At 42.8% G+C, this 11,523-nt stretch overlaps 1 protein-coding gene across 2 annotated transcripts in view; it reads left to right on the plus strand.

Moving 5' to 3' along the window:
* Positions 1-10,250, plus strand: part of LOC129714755 (Golgi reassembly-stacking protein 2-like) — a 33,889-nt gene extending 23,639 nt beyond the window's left edge. For both annotated transcript variants that reach the window (XM_055664571.1, XM_055664572.1), the window contains exons 8-10: positions 3,990-4,079; positions 6,496-6,624; positions 7,801-10,250. In XM_055664571.1, the coding sequence (XP_055520546.1) occupies positions 3,990-4,079; positions 6,496-6,624; positions 7,801-8,012 (431 nt within the window). In that variant the 3' untranslated portion in view covers positions 8,013-10,250. The remainder of the gene's footprint in view (positions 1-3,989; positions 4,080-6,495; positions 6,625-7,800) is intronic.
* Positions 10,251-11,523: the final 1,273 nt, after the last annotated feature.

The raw sequence follows: 11,523 nt of genomic DNA on the forward strand, positions 1-11,523 counted from the left end.
AGCACCTTCAGTGGCAGAACAGTTGGCAGAATCGCAAGCCAGCAGCCAGCTAAGCATCGGCTCCCAGTCGCAAGCAGCAGTCATCAGATCACAAACGGTCTGGTCCAGCAAAACACTTGCGACACTTGTAATGGGGGAGGGGAGAATTTGTGCCTCATTACGATGGAATTGTGCCTACCTTAGAACTGGGATGGGCGGGAGGAGAATGAGTTCAAAACCTGGGAGTGGAAAAGACGACTGTGTATCGAGGTACAGTGAAAAGCTTTTGTTGCGTGCCTCCCAGTTAGCAGAAAGATTATGCATGATTACAAACAAGCTGCCCATAGTGTACTGATACAGAATAAAGGGTATAACATTTAGTGCGAGATAAAATCCGATTAAAGATGGTTCAAAGGCTTTCAATGAGGTGGACGGCAGGTCAGAACTACACTCTAGCTGGTGATAGGATGGTTCATTTGCCTGATAACACCTGAGGAGAAACTGTCCCCGAATCTGGAGATGCGTGTCTTCAAACTCGTGTACATCCTCCCTGATGGGAGAGGGCAGAAGAGGGAGAGACAAAGGTAGTCCTTGATTATGCTTGTGGCCTTGCCGAGTCAGCATGAAGTGTAGATGAAGTCAGTGGAAGGGAAGTTGATTTGCGAGATGGTCTGGGCTACGTCCACAGCTCTCTGTCATTTCTTGCGATGTTGGACGGAGCTGCTTCCAATCCATGCTGTGATGCATCCTGATAAAATACTTTCTAGGGCACGTCTATAGACGTTGGTGGGGACGTGCCAGACTTCCTAAGCCTTCTAAGGAAGTAGAGCCATTGGGCATTGGTGTGCTATCTTAGCCATAGCACCAATGTGGTTGGACCCGAACAAATTGGTGATAGTTGCACCTAGGAACTTGAAGGTTTCGACTATCTCCTCTTCAGCAGACTTGGGTATGTACTCCCACACAGGCATTTATGTTTCAACCTATTTCTGTTCTGGTTGCCATTCCTATGGAGTGATGCCCCTGTCCCACCTCTGGAGACTTTGCGCCCCACTCAGGGTTTCCACGCGGTTCTCCGAGGTCCCGGAGGTTTTTGTCAGTCTCCCTACCTGCTTCCACTACCTGCAACCTCCGGGAACCGCACGGAAACCTTGGGTGGGGCGCAAAGTCTCCAGAGGTTTCCGTTCAGGTTTCCTAAGTGGGACAGAGGCATTAGGCAGTCATTGCAGCCTTCCAGCAGAAGGTATTAATAAAGCTTCGGGTAATATTCCACTCCTAATGAAAATCTCTGTTTTTTTAACCATTCAGTGCATGTTTGCCCTGTATTCATCATTGCAGTCTTGCAGTTAAATATTGTATTCATAAAGTACAGCCTAAGATTTTCAGGTGAAGTAAAACACTTGAACTTTTTTTTAATCATACATGACCTCGTTTAATGCTTCACCTGATCAAGTTGTTCCCCCCCACCTTGGTTGAGAGTAGTTTTCTAAAGCGTTGCATGGTCTGAATCCTAATAGTATTTGGGAGTTCCTTCACCACGCTGACTGCATTGTTTCAAGAAAGTGGATTACCATCTGTTTAAGAGGGAACTGCAGATGCTGGAGAATCGAAGGTTACACAAAAAAGCTGGAGAAACTCAGCGGGTGCAGCAGCATCTATGGAGCGAAGTTCCTTCGCTCCATAGATGCTGCTGCACCCGCTGAGTTTCTCCAGCTTTTTTGTGTAAGTGGATTACCATCACTTTCTTGGGCAAGTCGGGATAGGCTTAAATACGGGCCTTGTCAACATCCATAAATGTATCTCTGGAAAAGGTAGCATTTTTGTGAGTTAAAATGATCACTTACATTCAGGTGAGTAATTTTGTACATGTTGTACAGTACTATTTTCCTTCTGATTTGTCACTGCATGAATCAACTTCCTCCAGGTTATCAGCACTGCTCGAAATCTTCAATCCTTTTGCAATGCAAAAGCTGATTTTCTTTTGATTGGTGTTGCGACCATCGCCTATGAGAGCGACATCATTTTAGATTTATTTTAATTCTACAATTAGTTTCTTGTCCGTAAACTTGTCATCAGCACCCACTACCACCTTTCGACTTCGAGTCCTACATGAATTTGTTCTTTGACTCTGATCAGATTTGCAAATGCATGGCACATATCCCTTCAACAGCCACACAGTGGCTTTTGTTTTTCTATCCCACTGCTCGCTTTTCTCCCCAACTTCAACAGACCCGAGGTTTGGACTATAAATCTTACAATTGTGTACTCTCTCTATTAATTCTTCAGATGACACATTATTTCAAATAATTTATAATTGAGACTGCCTACGTTAACCTTTGGGCTGTAATTCTATTGTCCTGCTGCAGGTAAGTAACTGCAGTAATGAAACAGACAGGAGTTTAGCTACGTGACCAATCTCCATTATAAATATGGACAGCAGTTTGCTATCCATTTACATTTGGGCACAATGTATAACTTCAAAATGGCAATTAGATTAAATCCCTGCTATTTGTTATAGTTGGCCTTTGCCTATCTAACCGTACTCCACATATTTCCACATTCAGTGTGGCATCAGGAAGATCAGCACCCCTGCAAATTGATCAGAAATTGGTGTAAGCCACACATTTAGACAAGATTAAAAAATATAAAATATTTGAAATTTAAAAAAATATATTAAAAAAAAAAAAAGTCTGAAACGTTGCCTATTTCCTTCGCTCCATAGATGCTACTGCACCCGCTGAGTTTCTCCAGCTTGTTTGTGTACATTAAAAAATATATGTTTGCTCTATCTATATCTATATATAAAAATATATGTTTGCCAATTTGTCCTTTTCAGTGTTTTCTGAATTTTCCCGCTTTCCGTGTTATATGTAACTCATTTGAATCATACAACATAATATAAGAGTTCCTCAGGCATGATGCAGGGAGGATGTCTCCTCTGGCTGAGAAATCCAGTGCAAGGGTTACAATCTGAAAGGATACGGGGATAGTGCAGCAAAATGACATTGCAGTAGAAAATTGACCATGGCCTTGAATAATGGAGCAACTTGGAAGGGCCAAATGGGCCACTCTTGCTATTTCTTCCACTATGATGCTGTACATCAGAGGTTTAAATTTAGGAAGGATGATACAGACTAATTAGAAACTCTTCACTATGGGTGAAAGACAAATTTAAGTCATTGGCAGAAGATGTGAGGGAGAATTTTGTTTGTACATGGTTTGTTGAGGTTAAATATGGTGGATGCAAATATAATGGAACCTTTCAAAAGAGAATTGTTTACACACCTAAAGGAGAGAACATGAACAAATACAGGGACAGGGCTGGGGGATAGGATTGACTCGATTGCTTTGCAAAAGACTAGTCTTCATGGGCTGAATGCCCTCTGCCTGTGCCCGTATCCTGGTTGAAAGTGTGTAGGAAGGAACTGCAGATGCTGGTTTACACCGAAGATGGACACAAAATGCTGGAGTAACTCAGCGGGACAGGCAGCACATCTGGAGAGAAGGAATAGGCTGATGGAAAGAACTGTATTGACTGATGTCATGTTTTGCTTAATTGTATTTCCAGCCTGCTTCTGTTATCTTGCTTATTATTCAAAGCAGAGCGTAGTGATAACTGGAAGAGAGCAGTTTGCCTTCTCCCTGTCTGTGCTGGACACTAATATAGGCCAGTTCATTGTCTATATTTAAGAGGGAGTTAGATGTGGCCCTTGTGGCTAAAGGGATCAGGGGGTATGGAGAGAAGGCAGGTACAGGATACTGAGTTGGATGATCAGCCATTATCATATTGAATGGCGAATGGTGCAGCCTCGAAGGGCCGAATGGCCTCTACTCCTGCACCTATTTTCTATGTTTCTAATATTGACTGCAGGTGGGAAGTTGTCTCAAGAAGCATCAGTGTCAAATCACATGGGGTGGAATTAAACCTTGAAATTGTGAGTTATGTATGAATCAAATGTGCTATAATGTTTCCTCCTGAGATATTTATATTCGGACTCTTTTGCTTTCAGGTTCTGTCGGAGTTCCATTATTTCCTTCACCATTGAATGAACCTTTCACTGTGTCATTAGCTAATGCAGCCATCAACAATACAGCGCCAGGTATGCCCATGATATTTGTGTGTGTGATCTGAATAGACTTAGTCGTGCAACCACTTGCCCTGTTTGAATAAAACCTTTGTGTGCTCATTCATTCCACAGTATATTCTTTATCCATTCAGATCATTATTTTTTTTAATAGCTTGCTTTTATATATTTTACTGGTGATTATTTGACAAAAGTGGCTTGCCTTGTGCCCTTGGCTGTCCCAGATTGGACGTGCATTTCTGTAAGTCTGTAAGTCACCAAAATGTCACTGCAGAAAAGAAGGTAGACACCAAATGCTGGAGTAACTCAGCGGGTGAGGCAGCATCACCCACTGAGTTACCCCAACATTTTGTGTCTGCCTTCGATTTTTACCAGCATCTGCAGTTTGGGATTGAGGCAGTGCAGCGTAGGTTCATGAGATTGATCCCTGGGATGGCAGGACCGTCATATGAGGGAAGATTGAAAAGACTAGGCTTGTATTCACTGGAGTTTAGAAGGATGAGGGGGGGGGTTCTTAAAGAAACATATAAAATTATAAACGGACTGGACAAGCTAGATGCAGGAAAGATGTTCCCAATGTTGGGCGAGTCCAGAACCAGGGGCCACAGTCTTAGAATAAAGGGGAGGTCATTTAAGACTGAGGTGAGAAAAAACGTTTTCACCCAGAGAGTTGTGAATTTATGAGGGCAGTGGAGGCCAAGTCACTGGATGGATTTATGAGAGAGTTAGATATAGCTCTAGGGGCTGGTGGAATCAAGGGATATGGGGAGAAGGCAGGCACGGGTTATTGATAGGGGACGGGTGTTTAGAATGAGCTGCCTGAGAAAGTGGTCGAGGCTGGTATAATTACAATGCTTCAATAGCATGGGCATGGGACAGGGACAGGAATGGCTTAGAGGGACATGGATCAAACGCAGGCAAGGGGATTATCTTAAAGGGACATCAAGGACAAGGGAACCGAATGGCCTGTATCTGTACTGTATAATTCTGAGACTCTAAAATTCAAACTGAGAGAGAGTGAGAAATGGAAAATAGCGACTAACACCACACTTTAACTTTGTCTAACTATGTGGATGTGTGCATTGCACCCCTTCACAATTTAAAGCAGCTTGATCCTCCATCATATCTAACAAGACCCCCGTTTCTTGATTACATGAGATATTCTCATCCACTGCTTTATTCTCCTGCACCTTAGGAGGTTGTGAGGAAGTTGATGGCAGTAAATGAAATGATGAGAGGCGTAGGTAGGGTGGACTGTTGGAACCTTTTTCCCCAGGATGGAAATAATAAATACTAGAGAGAATAACTTTAACAGGCAAGGGGCAAAGTTCAAAGGCAAGCTTTTTTTTACACAGCGGGTGCCTGGAACGCGCTGCCAGAGGTGGCAGTGGAGGCAGATACAATAGTGACCTTCAGATAGGCACATGGATATGAAGGGATATGGCAGGCAGGTAGGAGTCAGTCTTGGCATCCCGTATGGCACACACTGTGAGCTGTAGGGCCTGTTCATGTGCGGTCTATGTTTAAATATCTTTGTAATACTTTGGGGTTTACTGTTTTTTTTAATCAACAAAATTGTTCCCTCTGCTGGTGTTGATGCGTGTGGATGGTTTGCAAACTGCTTCATTGTAATTGGGCAGCACCCATGGTTTACTACTGCCTACGTCCTACTGGTAAAACTGATCCATGCATTCAGGGGGCTTTTGCTAAAACGCTACAAGCTACCTTTCTGTCCAAGTATGTGATCAACTGGAGAGCAAATAACCATATAACCATATAAACCATATAACAATTACAGCACGGAAACAGGCCACCTCGGCCCTACAATTCCATGCCGAACAAATTTTTTTCCCCTTAGTCCCACCTGCCTGCACTCGTACCATAACCCTCCATTCCCTTCTCATCCATATGCCTATCCAATTTATTTTTAAATGATACCAATGAACCTGCCTCCACCACTTCCACTGGGAGCTCATTCCACACCGCCACCACTCTCTGCGTAAAGAAGTTCCCCCTCATATTACCCCTAAACTTCTGTCCCTTAATTCTGAAGTCATGTCCTCTTGTTTGAATCTTCCCTATTCTCAAAGGGAAAAGCTTGTCCACATCAACTCTGTCTATCCCTCTCATCATTTTAAAGACCTCTATCAGGTCCCCCCTTAACCTTCTGCGCTCCAGAGAATAAAGACCTAACTTATTCAACCTATCTCTGTAACTTAGTTGTTGAAACCCAGGCAACATTCTAGTAAATCTCCTCTGTACTCTCTCTATTTTGTTGACATCCTTCCTATAATTTGGCGACCAAAATTGTACACCATACTCCAGATGCATTGATCTTACAATGTTGGGTTGAAGTTCACATTTTTGACCTATCCTTCTGCCAACTGTTCAATTTGTGGTAGCTTGTTTTTTTGTTTCCCCCCCCCCACAGGACTAATAACTGCACCTCCTATGTTTACCAACCTACCTAATTTTCCAAACCTAAACGTGGCTTTTCCCAACCTTGGTATGGGGACAGTACCACCAGGAATAGGAGGAAATATTATGACAACGTCCACAGGTAAAATGTTGAGTGATTTGTATTTTGTTTCTCTACTGGTGAGCGGGCTGTGGAAAATAATCTTTCTATTTTGGATTTGCTTTGGTTTATCCCTTCCCTAACTAATCAAATTAACCAGACAAACGGAGACACAAGAAGCTGCAAATGCTGGAATGTGAAGCAAAGCGCGCAAAGTGCTGGAGGAACTCGTGGGTTTAGTTTAGAAACTGGCCCACCGTGTCCGCACCGACCAGCAATCCCCGCTCACTAGCACCATCCTACATGCACTAGGGACAATTTTACATTGATACCAAGCCAATTCCTCTTCTGTAATGTGGACTCCCCTCAAGATATCACTATTAACATCCCCAAGTACACTAGCGCCCATGTCTTTCTCCATAATAAATACAGACGAGAAATATTCATTCAATATTGCCCAACTCCTGTGGCTACACACACAGATGACCTTGTTGACCTTCCTATTCTCTCTTTAGTTACTCTTTTGCCCTTAGTATGTAGAATCTCTTTGGATCCTCCTTTACCTTGTCTGCCAAAGCTATCTCATATCCCTTCTGCCCTCCTGGTTTCCCTCCAGCATGTACTCCCACATCCCCTATTCTACTCAAAGGCAGATCCCAACTGCCTACACATGACATATGCCTCCTGTTCCTTGATCAGAGTTTCAATGTCTCTCAGCATCCAGCGTTCCCTACTCCTACCAGCCTTGCCCTCAATCAAACAGGAATATGCTGGCCCTGAACACTCGTTATCTTGTGTTTAAACACCTCCCACTTGCCAGATATCCCTTTACCTGCAAACAGCCTCACTCAATGAACTTCTCAAATTCCCCCCCCCCCACCCCACTATTACGTCCCATTATTCTTGCAGCTATCTGTGATCTCCCTACACAGTTCCTCCTCTAATACCTGCTGACTATTGGGGGTGGGAATGAACTATCGTACAGTTATTAGTTGTACCAAAATGCATCGCTTGCACTTATCAAGATTACATTGCTCTGCCCATTTTACCAACTAATCAGTATCTTCCTGTAACCTGAGAAAATGCTAAAGTAACAGAACACTTTTGGACATGTGCAAGTTGTAGAGTCAACCGCATCTCCCACGGCTTTGTATTAGATCTGCATCATTTCTGGGATTTGGCCTTTAATTCTGTTGTTTTTTTTTTAATCTGTTCCAGATTCGCCCTTGTCAACTACCAGTCCGCTGCCACGTCTGGCTTTATCAAACCTCCCTCCCATCGATCATGCCACGACCCCTATGCTTCCAGCCTTCTCTACAGTGCCACCATTTTGCCCAATCCCTTCAACTACTTCCGAGAGCGTCTCCGTGCCGTACCATTCTCAGTGGAGCAAAGTCTCGGACCCTGCACCCGCAGTAGCTCAGGAATAGTCTCCTGCCAAAGAGGCGAGATGAAAAGTTGTCTTCCGCACTTGTAACAAAACTGGCAGAAGGGTATAATCTGTTCAGAAAGCACTAATAAACTACTGAGGGAAGCCTGCCCCAACACGAGTAATACTGCCACAGATTCTGACTGAATAATAACCAACCTACTTTATTAAATGAGAAAGGCTTCCCAATCTAGCAATATGTATGTAGTTGTCAGTCTGACTTTAGCAGCATGACAATCATTTAAAGAACTTCATTTCAGTTACGCTCCCATGATCCCAAACTGAGCACTGCATCCCATACATCAGATCCCGATGCAGAAACACTCCAAATGTTTCACACCATGTGACACCTCCCATCCCTGTGTTCCACGACCTAGTGCACACACAACGTTTTCACCATAACACAGCTCAACCCTCTAGCATGTTATGGTTTCTTGTATTTTTCTAAAGAAAAATATTTTGTATGACGTTTTAATGACTGCTCTGGCATTTTGCCGGAGCCTGGAGCTGAGAGTTGATTAAAGTTTGAGGTAAAGCAGTTAATGAAAAATTTTCACACAAAAAAAATTAGCCTACTTTTTTTTTGGTCAAGTTGAATAGTTTCTTTAAATCTACCGAGTACAGATTTAGTAGCAGCCTGAATGGTTAGAAGCGCAGGTTTTCCGTTTTTATCTGGTCCAAACGTAGCCTTGAATTGTTGTCATAAACAGTGACCTTTTGGTTAATATGTGTTAATCAATATTCAGCAGTAATCACAAATGACAGTCTTGCAGAATGCAATCGACTGTGTTTGTCCAGAAAAGATACTGTTGAAATATTGCATGTAGCTTATGATTTGGTGTTTACCCGTCTTGTGTTGGTGTATGATCATATTATGATTGTGATTATTTTATTTCAGTACTGCACTCTGCATTAACATGAGGTGAAGATGGTTTTTAAAAAACAATTGAGATGCATGGAGAGTGATGGGTGAAATAACTGGTCAGCAAATGGGATTCAGCACCTTTTTCTATTTGCACTCATTTTTCAGTCCCCCTCCTAATATTCTGTTTCTATAAAATGATCTGATTAAATTAGATGAGCAGGAGGTTGGTATCGCAAGGAAGCAAGTCGGCCGCTGATGGGATTTCTCTGTGCTGCCACCCGTTTCTATCCAGTATTGTGTGAGATGGGTCCCTTGTATCCACAGTGGATCTGGTCTGATTCTGCACATCATTCCTTGCTCTGTCCTTCACTCTAACATTGAAGAAGGCTGCTCAAATGTGGGAACGAGGGAAGCCAATGTAACTCCTCTATCCAGAGCTAATCTCTCATTTGGAAATAAAACATTGTTAGTGTTTGTATGAATACTGCTTCTGGTTTTGCGAGATTTGGCAGTTTTTTTCCAAAACCCCATTCTCCCCCCCCCCCCCCCCCCCCCCCCCCCCCCCCCCCCCCGCCTTTTTTTTTCTACTGGTCCTCTGGACTTGTACAACAAATTCATTCTGTTGTCTCAGCACTGCCTCTTGGTGTGTAATTTTAAAACTTTGCCCACTGAAGGTTTCTTGTAGCATGTTGTAAAGTGATAACACCACAGAGGATGTTTTTTTAGCTGCTTCCTTTCGTTCCCAATCACTCACCGAGTTTGACTACACCTTGCATGCAAGTGGATTATATATATCTTCCCTCTGAAAGGAAGCTAGTTTAGATAGATCTTTTTGCATAGAAGTACCAAAAGTGACCAAATATCTTGTAGAACTGCAACGATTCTCTTCATTTGAGTGCAGAAGTATACTTCAGTTGAAGTTTTGATCATTTATTTTTTTTTTAAATTCAGATATGGGACCAATATATTTGAAACTGAGCTCTAACAGTATTAAGCCACTCATTGCATTGCTTCTATAAAGTGAGTGGTTTGATTCTAATGTTACCGGCCATCATGAAATGTTTTATTATGCGACCAACAATGTGTCACTTTGACACGGCAAGAACCTGGCTGACTATGGACTCCATCTCAATTTGGCTCCAAGCTACTGGTTGCAATAACTCGAGCACAGTACCGAGTTTTAAATGACTTATTTGGGGGCACTTGGATTGTAGTTCAATGGCTTGAAAGTTCGGTGTTCGTTTAGACATCTTACTAATGTCCTACTATGATTTATTTTTTAAAAGTTTACTGTTAACTGTGAAATTTCCCTTTGCTATAAATGTTTAGTCATTTGCTTTGAGTGCACCAATAAAGATGGTGTTTGATGTCTTGTTTTCTGTGTCGTGCGTTTTCTTCAAGCACTTTACATTTTGTACATTTAAAAGCCAACTCCAAGGGCATTATGAACGGGAAGCACTTTACATTTTTGTACATTTTTAAAAGCCAACTCCAAGGGCATTATGAAAGAGGCTTCCTTGGGGTGCCCACCGATCATCCCGGTACACTAACCTACATGATACTGTACATAGAAACATAGAAAGTAGGTGCGAGAGTAGACCACCAGGTCCTAAACTTGATGCACTTTTTGGCTGAAATGAGTATTCTGTATCCACAAGCTAGAACACAGACTTTACTTTGGTGATACAGAGCTCTTGGGCCCACCGAGTCTGTACCGCCCAGGGATCATCCCGTACACTCTTACTATACTAACCATACCTAGGTCAAGGGACACAAAATTGCTGGAGAAACTCAGCGGGTGCAGCAGCATCTATGGAGCGAAGGAAATAGGCAACGTTTCGGGCCGAAACCCTTCTTCAGACTACAAGGGACAATTTTTTTACAACTTACTAAAGCCAATTAAACTACAAACCTGTACATCTTTGGAGTGTGGGAGGAAGCTGGAGAAAACCCACGCAGGTCACGGGGAGAACGTACAAACTCCATACAGACCGCACCCATAGTCAGGATCGAACCAGATCTCTGAGTGTTGTGAGGCAGCAACTCTACCACTGTACTGCCCTTATGGGTTGTAATTCCCAGCTCAAAGGAACCTTGGACACTAAGCCATTGGCCAAACGTTTTAAACTCATCTTGCAATCGGAACTCCACTGCACACTAATTGAATTGACAAATAGTATCAGTCTGAAGTGATCGCACTGCAAAAGCGTATCACTCCAATCATGGTCTCGACTGAGCAAGTTCCCTCGGTTCAAAAGTCTCCTGTCAATAAAAAAATCAAGTAGGCTGGCTTCTCTCTAAGACTTTATGCATGTAGTGCTGCAGAGCATAATTTAAGGGCATTTCAATTCTCCTGATCATTTCTTCTTGCAGGTCTCTGGGGAAATGATAGGATTAACTATCCAGATCGATCTGGATGAAGGCTATTCTTCACTCTTACCCATCCTTTGAAAGGCTGAGTTTCCATAACATCTCCCCTGGTTGGTTTAAATAAACTATGTTAACTGACTTTTAGTCATGTCTCGGGTTTAGCACGGGTTTCTTGGATCTCAAGCTTTGCAAATCCTGCCACTGTACTATCCATAGTTAAAAGGAATTGCAACCAGCGTTATTTAAATGGCCTCCGCTTCCCTCTGCAAGCCCATTG

Source organism: Leucoraja erinacea, chromosome 40 (genome assembly GCF_028641065.1).
Source record: "Leucoraja erinacea ecotype New England chromosome 40, Leri_hhj_1, whole genome shotgun sequence".
Taxonomy (NCBI): Eukaryota; Metazoa; Chordata; class Chondrichthyes; order Rajiformes; family Rajidae; genus Leucoraja; species Leucoraja erinaceus.